The sequence below is a fragment of the Carassius auratus genome, chromosome 16 (assembly GCF_003368295.1).
Source record: "Carassius auratus strain Wakin chromosome 16, ASM336829v1, whole genome shotgun sequence".
In the NCBI taxonomy this organism is placed as follows: Eukaryota; Metazoa; Chordata; class Actinopteri; order Cypriniformes; family Cyprinidae; genus Carassius; species Carassius auratus.
The window spans coordinates 10,703,477-10,716,205 of record NC_039258.1 but is presented as its reverse complement, the minus strand read 5'-3'; the positions used below and the strand labels follow the sequence as shown (position 1 = coordinate 10,716,205).

Here is a 12,729-nt window from a genome sequence, read left to right as displayed (position 1 = left end):
ACATTTACAAAATATCTTCATGTAACATGGTCTTTACTTAATATCCAAATGATTTTTGGTATAAAAGAAAAATCTAACCTTTTGACCCATACAATGTATTTTTGGATATTGCTACAAATATATCAGTGCTACTTTTGACTGGTTTTGTGGTCCAGGTTCACAAATTGTATACATTATATAATCTGATAACTAATAACTGAATGCAATCAATGGATTATGAAAATGATATGCTTTTGTCTAGTGTCTCCTCTGTGACTTTGAGTCCTGAAAACGTGATTTCTGCAGGAATCAGGTGATGACGAATATAAGGGTGACCTGTCTGAAACGGAGGATGAGGTGGACAGTGACTTTGACATTGATGAAGGGGATGAACCCGACAGCGAGCAGGAGGAGGATGGGCCGCGTCGCAAGAGCAGAGTGGTGACCAAAGCTTACAAGGTACAGGAGGGTTGCTAAGAAAAAGAGCCTTAAAACCATCATAAAAAGCTACCATAAATAACTTCAGATGACTGTTAATATAGTGCATGAGTCGTATGGACTAGTTTTATGATTCATTTATGGTACTTTTGCATCCTTTTTGAAGTTTCAGTCCTTATTCTATTATCCTTCTTTTATAATCCTTATTTATTACAATCTATTTTAATTATTATAATAATTGCTGTTAATAGTTGCCACTGCTAAGCTACTACAAAATATATTGTAGAAACTTAGTTTTCTGTAAAGCTGTACTTTGCAACGATTTGTATCGTGAAAAATATTGACCAGGACATTCTGTACAGAAAGCAAATAATGACAGAATTTTCATATTTATGCCACTTGTAATCCCAGAACCTTGTTTGTGTGCAGGAGCCAGTTAAAGTGGTGCGGCAAAAACCAAAACAACGGAAACTGGCTGAACTGCCCAGGAGGACAGTCAAGACAAAGATCAACAAATACAACCCTCCAGAACTGCAGGAGGACATCAACAAGAGTGAGACGTTCACACTTTATTTACACATGCACATGTGACATAACCAAGCATACATAAAGGTTAAGTTTTGAAGTTTTTAATTTGTGTAACCTTAAGAAGCAAAAGTATATGGGAAAAAAATGGAAAATATAAAATAATACATTTCCATATATGAAAACTATTGCTTATACCACAATATTGCCATATATTGTTTTGCTATATATTGATACATATAAAAAATATAATGTACTACATTTTAGTGCATGTAGTATCTTAATTGAAACATTAAATTAATTAATTTATCTTTCTTGCGTTATATATTTATGAACTTTTGTCTCATTTTATTGTTTGCATAGTTACACGTCATATATGGAAATATAAGTAATGGTATATCAGAAATAAAGTGTTTACTGATAAGAAAGTTGGATATCTTGTTAAATCATGGCAACACGGTGGGCGGAAAATTAGATTTTACATGTTTAGCTTGATAGATTCAGTGCTAATATTGTATTAATGCAATATATTATTCTGTATATTTTCATATTTTCAAATAATTTAATGTATATGCGGAAATATATTAGTATTTCTGATTTACATTTTTTTTTTGTTTGTTATTTTTAGTTAAATCTGTCAAATCTGACTAGTTTTCCTTATTATTTTTACGCAATGACACACAAACAGTATTATTATCTTTTATTTTTTCATTTTTTACCCATCCTCTTTCTAAGGAATTAAAAATAAGCTAACAGTATTGTATCAACAACATTATCCAACAGGAAGTTGACATAGCAAAAGTAGATGTTCATGATAACAGAGATTTACAAAACTAATAACAAGTCCTGTTAACCTTTGATTACAATTTTACAATATACTCATAAACCACAAAGAAAACAACATCAGGTTCTAAAGTTATTCTTTCTTCTTCACGTTAATTGATTTCCAGTGCAATAAAATGTGTTTGTTTGGTAAGCTGTCAATGAGTCAAGTTTAGATCTCTTCCTTGAACGGCAAAAATTTAAGCATGTGGCGACTACATCATAAACTTTGGAGGGTGTTATAGTAATTGTTAGTAAACTTTGAAATTGTTTTTGTCTTAGACAGGAAGTCGGTGCGTCAGTCAACAACAGAACACACGCGGCTGACGTACTTGAGGCTGCAGGAGAGGCAGGTTGCTCCGCGTCGAAGAAAGGGTACGAGACATGAGCGACCTTTGACCCAGGCTGAACTTTTAGCAGAGGCCAAGGTCACAGCACAGATTAACCTTCGATCACTGGGTGAGGAATTGATACCTGATAACTGCTAATTGTTCTGTCTATTAAACTTGAATGCTACTACTTTAGCTGTTTGTGATTTGTTTATTTATTTTTGACAGAAAACTACGAGCGTTTGGAGGCAGATAAGAAACGTCAGGTTCATATGAAGCGTCAGTGTGTGGGATCTGTTATCCGATATCACTCTGTGCTCATGCCACTGGTGTCTGACGTCACTCTTAAAGAGGAAAACGTGGATGTAGAAGGGTATTTCATCTGGTTCCTCATCTCTTACTCAATGTTTACTTTTTACTTCTCTTGCTTTTTAGGCTTTTATTGTCTTTGACAACCTTTATATTGCATGGCACTTAAAAATATATCGATAAAGTCTCTGAAGTGCTCTCATGTTTACAAATATTTGATTTAATTAATTTGACTTAAAAATACAAAATCAAATGTTTTTTTTCTATTTAGAGCCATTTTGTTTTGAGTAATCTTATGTGTACAGACATAATTTTAAGCATTTTTTAAAACAACTGTTTTTTTTTTATGTATTTAAACATGCTTTAAGTATAATATAAATAGAATGAACAATTAAAAACACATTTCTCAATAAAATAAATATTATTATTAATAAATAATTATTTTGGCTTCACTACTTAAGTTTACAATCTCAGGTTACCATTGCAGTTCGTTCAAAAATAAATGAAACTTATTTATTAATTACGTTAAATGTTAATTTATTTATAAATATATATATATATATATATATATATATATATATATATATATATATATATATATATATATATATATATATTATTATTATTATTATTCTTTTTTTTTTTACAATTAATTCACATCTTTTCAAAATTGTGTAAAATTTTAATGAGAAAAAAATAAGTGCATCTGTATATTTTTATCTTTATATATATTTTATCTTCACATCTCATTAACAGTTTGGACCAAGACGCCCAACAGAATCCAGGGCCTCGCCCTCCACAAGCTCTTTCCCAGTCAGAATCAACCCTAGCTGCGCCACCTAGTGTCATATCCGCTAACACAGCTGCTGTAAACCCTCTCCTGTCCTCAGGGCCTGCCAAATGCTCCCGCACCTACATCACATTCAGTGATGATGAATCCTTCCAGCGTTTCTTTCCCCAGTCCCCACCTCCTCGAATTCCTGTCCAGGAGATCTGCCCTGTTACCCATAAGCCAGCGCTCTACCGAGACCCCATCACAGACATTCCCTACGCTAATGTACAAGCCTTTCGGATCATCCGGGAAGCCTATAAAAAGTATGTGGCGGCCCACGGCCTGCCCTCCACTGGCACAGCGACTCCAGCTGACACCACTGCAAAGAATCTGCGCCAGAAGATCATTATTAAACAAGGCATGTAGAACAATACACAAGATGGAATCTATCTGTCTATCTATCTATCTACCTGGTGACATTACAGTACAACTGGATAATAATGTTTACTGCCGAATCTGTCTAGTGTATTTGTAAGTGCAATAAGCTTCATAGTTGAATGTGATTTTTGCATAAATGCTTAATGTAACTTTATTTATTGTGTTTTTAAAGCACTGTTTTATGTAATTGATTATGTAGTGATGTGTATTTATTTATAATGTGTCCGTATTATTTAAAACAGCATTAAAGATTGCTGTCGTGTAGCCTTTTAAATGCCTTTATATATATATATATATATATATATATATATATATATATATATATATATATATATATATATATATATATATATATATATATATATATATATATATATATATATATATATATATAAAAAGTGGGCCATCTATAAAGTTGTTTTGTTTTGGATAGAACCCACTTAGTACTCAATGCAGCCAATGTATAAACATCAACATTAAATTCGAAACGGATCTTTATTAAGGGGTCTCTCTGACTTGCAGTACCACCTCTATACCCTAGAGGTCACTCCTCTCTACTAAAATTAGAATGAGGTGTTTAATGAGTAAACATGAGTTACTCAAACATATGACTACATGGACCTTCTCTGCAGTGTCAGTGTCAGCCTTCTCTCTGTGTCTCTCTGTTTCATAGTCCTTAATCTCTCAAAGCCAAAATAATGAAATGCTGACCTCATGAAGAATAGCTTGTCCCTGTCTCAGCTCAACCCAGATAGCAAGCTAAGAAGGGAGGGCTTAAGGGGGGAACCACTACCGGGGAGGGGGGCGAGTGAGGGGATATTCTCTGATTTCAAACATAGAGTTGCTGTACAGAAGATCCCAGCAGCTCTGAGTCCTAGTGAGGGTAGGTAACACACTCACTCTCTTTCTGTAATCTGTCTGTGTGTATCTTTTAGCACCAGGACCAGGATGTATTATTATTATTTTAGAGTAAGGCTTTATGGAGAACATTGTTTTGCAGAGTCTGCCTGCAGATGCACCTGTTGATATGAGTGCTTGTCAAAACAACAATCTTTAAATAATCTTTCTTTTATTTCAAATGACAGTTTTTTTTTTATACCTGCTGATTGTCATCCTTTTTTGCTGGCATAATGTTCTTATCCAAACAGCCATTATTTTCCCAGCCAGCCAGTCTTGCTTGCAGTAGTGCTGCACACTGCAGCTTTGCAAGCAGAGAGGATTTACGCAGCTGGAAGTAGCTGACTTGTGAAGCTTAAATTAATCTGAGGGTTGATTTGGAATTGTACAACTTGGGTGGTTAGACTTGGTGAAGTCCACCTACAAATAGTGTGAAGTCTTATGAGCTGTGTGTCAGCTGAAAAATGCTCCCAATGATCAAACTCAATAACTGAGCTATGGATCTGAATAAAAAGGTTGTTTTTTTGGTTCCTGCTGCACATTAGGAGAGTTCTGGACACTTGGCAAAGTCAATTTCTGGTGAATGATACGGTATCTGATGTGTTGTTGCCCAATATTTGTTCAATGTCCTTCTGAAGTACCAGAAGAAAAATAAAGTAAAAATAAAGGTTCCAAATGTTTTATTTTCTCGCAGACATGCCATAGAAGAACCATGTTGGGTTCACATAATTATTTTGATTAGAGTAAAGAAGGTTTTAAGAATCTGAAGATCTTTTTCCACTTTATGGGAAGTTTCCATGGATGTAAAAGACCATTACACTCTTAAAAATAAAGATTCTTTATTGGCATCTTTGGTTCCATGAAGAACCTTTAACTTCCATGGAACTTTTCCAGTTGACAAAAGCTCCTTTATAGTGGAGTAACTTTCTTTGGATGTTCTTCACACTAAAAAAATATGTTTATTCTTTTAAATATGGTTTACTGATGAACGTTCTTCTTTGGAACCTCTATTTTTAAGAGTGTGGAATTTCTGCCTAGTTCTGTCAGTATTTTATATTTTATATGCAGTGTTTTTCTTTTTTCTTTTTTTTTTTTTGCAGTTCAGTCATTATAATTATTAAAGTCAGAATAATGTATTAGACTTTTTTTTAATTATTCTGATTAAAATTATCAAATAAATATAAAATTATTAAAATGATCTGTTCAATATACAAAAAATTCTGACTAAAAAAATTTAGTTAAAAAATTATTTTCTCAATTTGAAAAGGTCAGATGTTGGCTGCTGCCTTGCAACAGTGAAATAACAAGGATTCCTTGTTGAAGGACTAATTTAAGAACCCTTTCACAACTAATAACGCTGAACAGGTGAAACTTAGCTAATACTTTTTAAAAGCTTGAGTTGGTGTCCTTTGGGAGCTGTGAGAGTAGGTGTTAGGAACAGGCAGACAGCCGCTCTTTCCTGGGATATGTGCACAACACAAATACACACCCAAACCAAACACACATCATGTAAAACCAGTCAGTGCTAACTCTAATAATCAGCATTATTCGATTACATTTCATTTGATTTATTTTAATGATTTATTTTGCAAGCATCAGGAGTATATGAAGAGTGCAGAGCATGACAGACGCTTGTGATTCATTCGGTGATATGTAGCAGTAAAGTTCATTAGCATATATTAATAGACCATTACTGGTCTCCAAATGGTTTTACCACATGATTTATTTATTTATTGATATTTATTGAAATCTTGATCACCCATCTTACAAAGTTGAAGTTTGACTCAAAATCGAATAGTTCTTTGATTTGAAATACACATCAAAGGCATCTGAAAGATTACAATCAGACATTTTTGGAGAGCTTTAGCTTTGTGTTATGGAAAGCCATCTCAGTTTGATTGAAAGCATATGTGGTAGATGCAATTCAAACTCTTTAAAGTTGTATGTGCAAACATGCAAATATCTTTCAGTATCAGTAGTCTTTTTTTCTCTGTAAAAGTATCTAAGATATTACATAAGATAATGTTCCAACATGTAGTTGCAGACGGATGAGTTGAGGTCAGTTACACAACATGTCAGGTTGGATTGTTTGGAGTTTGTGTTGTAGATCCGGTTTGGGTGTGGTGGACTGAAACTGGTGACTAGCCCATGACTCTATCAGTCTGTCTCACAAGGCGGGCGGGCGGCAGCATGGGCCACCTTCACATGTGTGTGAGCCAGTGATAACTCCTCACAGTTCTAACCTTCTCTTCCGTACTGTAACCCAAAACCCAAGCGTTACTGTTCAAAGACTAAAAATAGACAAGATTCTCTGTTTCTCTGCCTTGGAATGAAAGATGTCCCATATAATCAGCAAGTCTACTGTAATTACATTGTGTTGTCAGAAAGCCCTATCTCTGTTCCCAAGTACACTGTACCTTCAGACCCCCAAAAGCTCTTCCTGTACACAAATGCTAGCCTTGTCCTTTTAATTCAACTGGGCTTTGTGGCATTTAACAATGTAAGCAGTTCTCTATCGTGCCCTTTCAGTGGCTGGCTCTTTTGGCCAGGCTGAAAGTGACTTGGACTGGAAAGCTTGAAAGGTTTCCCCATTCATTCTCAATTTCTACAGAAAGCATTGAGCGACAGAATAAAGCAAGCAGCCATTATTTTGTCCAAAAGACAAGATTTTTTTTGTACAAGTTATTGGCTTAAAATGTATCTCTCTCTCAGGGCCCGCTGTCTCTGGGCGAGCTGTGTGAATTGAGAGTACCACGGTGCAGCAAGCATGTCTAAAAGCGATCCCCGAGACATCGACGAGGATGCCATCCTCAGGGGCCTCAGCGCCGAAGAGCTGGACCAGCTGGAGTATGAACTACAGGAGATGGACCCTGAGGTACTATGCCGTATAACTGTCTGAAACTAAATCATGGATAGGTTACACTTGAGTAGACTTTGAAATGCACTTTCATTTAAGGAGACAGCAGTAGTGTAGTGTAGTATTTGAATTACCCCATGATTTACTCACTTTCAAGCACTGAATGATAGTTGACATTTCGAAGCCCAAAAAAGTGAATGCATCCATCATGGAAAGTACAGCCATTCTAAAGTAAAGCGATGCGTTTGTGTAAGACAAAATATCCATATTTAAAACTTTATAAACTATAATTGTTCTGCATTCACCACTTCTCACCGGAGCCTACATCATCCACTGGAATGCAACTCTCTTGTGATCATACATATGAAATACTTTTTAATATTGATGGATGCACTTTTTTGGCCTTCAAAATCTTAACCCCCATTCACTGACATTATAAAGAGCCAGGACTTTTTTTATTTATGAGGGACATGTTAACATGTGAGTTTCTATTGTTCAGAACAGCTTCAAAGTATGATAGCGTGTGATCGTCAGTTGTTTGGGGTATATTGCTAGTTTTATCTGTAGCCATTTGCAAAGTCGGCAAGTGTGTGATGCAAAACATGAAAACAATTATAATAATGTACAGTAAGCTGGTCAATTATTGCAAAATAAAAGTCCCTCTGAAGCCAGTTTCATTTCAGTCTAGACACAAGATGGCATCAGTATTATTTCTATGAATGATATATGAATATGATGTGAGAGACATGAAAGTAGTGGAGTGGATACAAAGCATAGCCATGGACGACAGCAAATATTTGAAAATATATGACAGCTGAATGCTCTGATTGACCAAGTATTCCAGAGAGCTGTGTTATAAATAAGCATAATTGCTGCTGTACTTGGCAGTGCTCAGAATGCATTTTGTTTTCATAGAAAAAGCAGTTCTGACTACTCTGTAACTCTTATGTCCCATAAAAAAAAAAAAAAAAAGAACTATGACAGATTTTTTTTGTTTAAAACATGATTTTATGAGAATGATGCTATCAAATGTGTGTGTGTGTGTGTGTGTGTGAATGGGAGATTTCTGATTGCAGAAATCATTTTAAGCATAATGATTTTCATGACCTTTCAGAATGCCATCCTTCCAGCCGGTTTCCGTCAGCGTGACCAGACCAAGAAAAGTCCCACAGGCCACTTTGATCACTTTGCCCTGATGGATTTCCTGGAGAAGCAGGCCATGGAACACAAGGACAGAGAAGACCTGGTGCCCTTTACAGGGGAGAAGAGAGGTGCCACCAACACTGGATTCTTTTAAACATACCGCTTCTAATATCTAAAATCTGAAAAGCCTTTGTAAACAAATGTGTTTTGAAATATTCAGCTAAAGGCAGATTTGCCACTTATTAGCCATTATTCTGAACTTTTATAGAATTCAAAATTATTCATGCATTATTATATTATATATCATTTTCTAATTCTAATTGTATAATTTGTTCATTTGTTTCTTTCTTGTCTTTGTATAATAGCTGTGAGTAAAGTGAACATTTCTCTTTCCCTCCACTGTCTGTAGGAAAGACCTTCGTCCCTAAACCAGGATCAGGACAAATCCCAGTGGAGGAACAGATCACTCTGGAACCTGAGCTTGAGGAAGCATTAAAGAACGCAACAGATGCTGAAATGTGTGACATTGCAGGTGGGCATTACATTTCTGCTCAGTTCCTGTTGTTTCTTTTCACATGATATAAAGGAACTTATGATATCCGTTTGGGAATGCTCTAGAGATTTGCATTAAACTCTTCCAAACCAAAGCCTCACTTTAAACCTGTAACGTCCTGTAAACAGCTCTGACTGTAAAGCCAATTTTGATACTTGACTAAGGACTAATCCTCTGTTTGCTATTGTAAACAGCAGATCACAATACCTTGGGCATAACATTTGCCAGTCAAACCCTTTCTAATGTAATCTATATTCACAACTTAAAAAAAAAAAAAAAAAAAAAAAAAAATATATATATATATATATATATATATATATATATATATATATATATATATATATATATATATATATATAACATTTAGCCAAACATAAATATCACTTATCTTACGGCTTCAATTAAAAATGCAACATGTGACACAAATATTTCATATTATTCTTGATTTAGCACTCTAAAGTGATGGAAACCGGTCAATAGTCTAATTGTCCTTGAGCACTTAATAGCAAGCTTTTGCCCTTAAGGACATTTAAAGCTGTAGAGTTTTGGAGTGTGTCACTAGCTGCAGATTTCCCAGCAGAGCCCCTCATTCAGAACACAGTTTTACCTCTGGAACACATCCAGTTCTGGATTAAACTGTCAATAGGGGTTTGCCGTTGGTGATTTAATGGATGAGTCTGCATTTGCTGAGATGCAGGGTAGCTAAATGGATTTCTAAAGGGTGCTGGGGGTTTAAATCTAGTTATTGTCTGAATATGGGATTCACGCTGTTGGACAAAGGTAAGAACTCGTCTATCCCAATCCCCAGTTTATCCACTGTTGCCCTATTGTATTTTTTCACCAGTCCAGCCACTGTTAATTGAAACTTGGAGGGGGCGTTTACAGTGGATTTACTGGTTAGTCAGCTCCACCTGCTGTTCAAATGCAAATTTACAGTTTTTCTCAATAATTAAACAAAAAAATTGTTTTATCAATATTAATTTAAGTAATTATTTAAAATAATTAATTCAAATATATTATTATATCATTTTAAATTATTAATTTAAATTTACATATTATTTAACTGTATATATATTAAATATTAATATATTCCTATGTATAAGTAGAAACGTATCAGTATTAAAATGTATTAACTATTAATTCATTATAAATTCATTATAATACATATTAGTCATTATTAGGATATTTTTATTTTAAACTATTTGTAATATTACTAATATAAATTATAAAATAATATTTAGTTTGTCTTTTAGATTCTTATAAATATCTATACATGTATTTACATGAATAATTATTACTTTTATTTGTTAAATTAAAATGCATTAATATTAATTATTTTATGACTATTTCATATTTCTTGTTATTGTAATTGTTATTATTTTAATCATTTATTCATTCATTAAAATTAATAAAGGTTTTTATATTTGTATAGTTGTTAATATGTTTTTATTAATACACTGGCATCCCCTAAGATTAGTCCAAAAGTAATAATTGCTATGTCGTTAACTAATGAGGTTCTTGTATCCTCACAGCCATCCTGGGAATGTACACACTCATGAGCAACAAGCAATATTATGATGCCCTGAACACCACTGGCAAGATTGCCAACACAGAAGGCATCAACAGTATGTATACATACAGCACATTTAAACCACACAATTTCCATTTTTCCAGATTTCTCCATTTTTGTTGAATTTACTGAATGTCAATTCAGCATATACAATTGTTCCATGTCATAAGTTGCTCTATACTCTTTTAGGTGTAGTGAAACCAGATGTGTATAAGCTCTATCCCGACGAACCTCCTAATGACACAGATGTGGAGGATACTCTTCGCTGCATCCAGAAAAATGACAATAGGCTGACAGAGGTCAACCTCAACAACATCCCGGTAAACATGACAACTGTACTCACACCTCAATCAGCGTAATTATGATCACATTACAGACTAGACACAATATTCTAAACAGATGACATAATTACACTTTCTAGTATTTGTTTTCTTTCAAGCATCACAGGAATTGATGCATTTCTGTGCATGAGCAGAATTGGGTAGTAATGACTGTTTGTGTTGCTGTAGGACATTCCCATCCCGACCCTGAAAGGGATTTTTGAGGCTATGAAGCGTAACACACACGTGTTAATCCTCAGCATTGCTGGGACACGCAGTAATGACCCCGTGGCCTATGTAAGACCTGAAGCCTGTGCTTTTGATATTTCATTCATTCATTGCTTCTTTGCTTCAGTTTAATATATTTCTGCATGCAAGTCTGAAGAAGTGTGTCTAGGTCAAATAAAATCTAAAATCTTATCCTATGGCAAGTTTAGTAAATCCTGTAAATAATAGTAAAATATATATTTTATAGATTCAAACCATGGAGGTTTTATATATATATATATATATATATATATATATATATATATATATATATATATATATATATATATCTGTCAATATGGGGAGCTGTGTGTACATTTATGAGAAAAAGAAAAGAACATAAATGATTTTAGCAAATGGCTGCAATTCAACAAAGAGTGAAATGTAAGGGGGTCTGAATACTTTCCGTACACACTATATATTACTGTATTTTTGTATGATGCAGGCTTGGTGAGCATAAGAGACAGAATTGACCCCAAACTTTTGACTAATCAATAGTTATTCTAAATATTCTTCAAAAAATAATTGTTCAACCGTTTTCCTCTATATGTATTGTGGTAATGATGGAGAGCTGATGTCAGTTGTTTCTCTTGCTCTGAGTTAGGCTATAGCTGAGATGTTACAGTCCAACACTACCCTACAGAGCCTCAACATTGAGTCCAACTTCATTACTGCACAAGGCATGATGGCCATCGTCAAGGCACTGCGACAAAACTCCACTCTGACTGAGATTAAGATCGACAACCAAGTAAGAGACAAAAACTCTCCTGCTAGAAGAATCGGATGGCATTCGTTTAGACTAAAAAAAAACGAAAACTAAAAAACTAAAAATGAAATTGTGTGTTTTCTTACAGAGACAGACACTGGGCGACTCAGTTGAGATGGAGATTGCAACCATGTTGGAGAACAACCCTAGCATCATAAAAATTGGTTATCACTTCACTCAGCAGGGTCCACGTGCAAGAGCTGCAGTGGCCATCACCAGAAACAATGATATCCGTGAGTGGATTCTCCTATTTTTTTTCTCAAATATTGCAGCTTGTCTTTTTCTGTAGCTGAAACAGGAAAAAAAAAATTCATTCATTTTGGTGTTTGTTGCTACATTAAACTTGATATCTTTTTGTGTATATCCCATCTCCAGTTCGTCAGCAGAGAGTAAGTTGAAAAGAGGATGGAGTTTATTTCATTTAGGAGATATCAGAGTTCTCCATGTTCAGAGTTGGAGTCCTACAGACGCTCCAGTAACAGCCAGGACAACCTCTACAGATATGCTTTTACCATTCGCCATCGGCCATTGTGGATCTCATCACTGCCAGCTTGATAAGACTTCATTGCTTTCTGTGGATTTCATCAAATCAAAAGCTCTGATCTAATAAAATTGACCTGCTCCTTAATACCTCAGTTTGCAAACTTGAAAAAGACACCAGTTGCTCAGTTCATTTTCTGGTAATATGGTGCTCCCGCAAAGGGTTTTTTTTTGTAAATATTTGAAATAAAATATTACATTCTA

At 34.6% G+C, this 12,729-nt stretch overlaps 2 protein-coding genes across 3 annotated transcripts in view; both read left to right on the top strand.

Moving 5' to 3' along the window:
• vps72b (vacuolar protein sorting 72 homolog b) overlaps positions 1 to 7,355 on the top strand; it is a 23,282-nt gene extending 15,927 nt beyond the window's left edge. For both annotated transcript variants that reach the window (XM_026284006.1, XM_026284005.1), the window contains 6 exons: positions 286 to 438; positions 847 to 970; positions 2,047 to 2,223; positions 2,322 to 2,466; positions 3,159 to 3,592; positions 7,222 to 7,355. In XM_026284006.1, coding sequence (XP_026139791.1) covers positions 286 to 438; positions 847 to 970; positions 2,047 to 2,223; positions 2,322 to 2,466; positions 3,159 to 3,592; positions 7,222 to 7,250 — 1,062 coding nt within the window. In that variant the 3' untranslated portion in view covers positions 7,251 to 7,355. The remainder of the gene's footprint in view (positions 1 to 285; positions 439 to 846; positions 971 to 2,046; positions 2,224 to 2,321; positions 2,467 to 3,158; positions 3,593 to 7,221) is intronic.
• On the top strand, positions 7,225 to 12,729 carry LOC113116101 (tropomodulin-4-like). Its single transcript, XM_026284010.1, has 9 exons — positions 7,225 to 7,384; positions 8,481 to 8,637; positions 8,919 to 9,041; positions 10,595 to 10,687; positions 10,822 to 10,952; positions 11,142 to 11,249; positions 11,824 to 11,967; positions 12,074 to 12,218; positions 12,361 to 12,729. Exons 1-9 carry the CDS (start codon positions 7,277 to 7,279, stop codon positions 12,381 to 12,383), a joined length of 1,032 nt encoding a protein of 343 aa, XP_026139795.1. The 5' UTR covers positions 7,225 to 7,276; the 3' UTR covers positions 12,384 to 12,729.

Coding starts and splice junctions, on each gene's coding strand:
- LOC113116101 (XM_026284010.1), top strand. CDS start 7,277: ATGTCTAAAAGCGATCCCCGAGACATCGACGAGGATGCCATCCTCAGG. Junction 10,953..11,141: donor TCAACCTCAACAACATCCCG/GTAAACATGACA, acceptor GTGTTGCTGTAG/GACATTCCCATCCCGACCCT. Junction 11,250..11,823: donor GTAATGACCCCGTGGCCTAT/GTAAGACCTGAA, acceptor GCTCTGAGTTAG/GCTATAGCTGAGATGTTACA.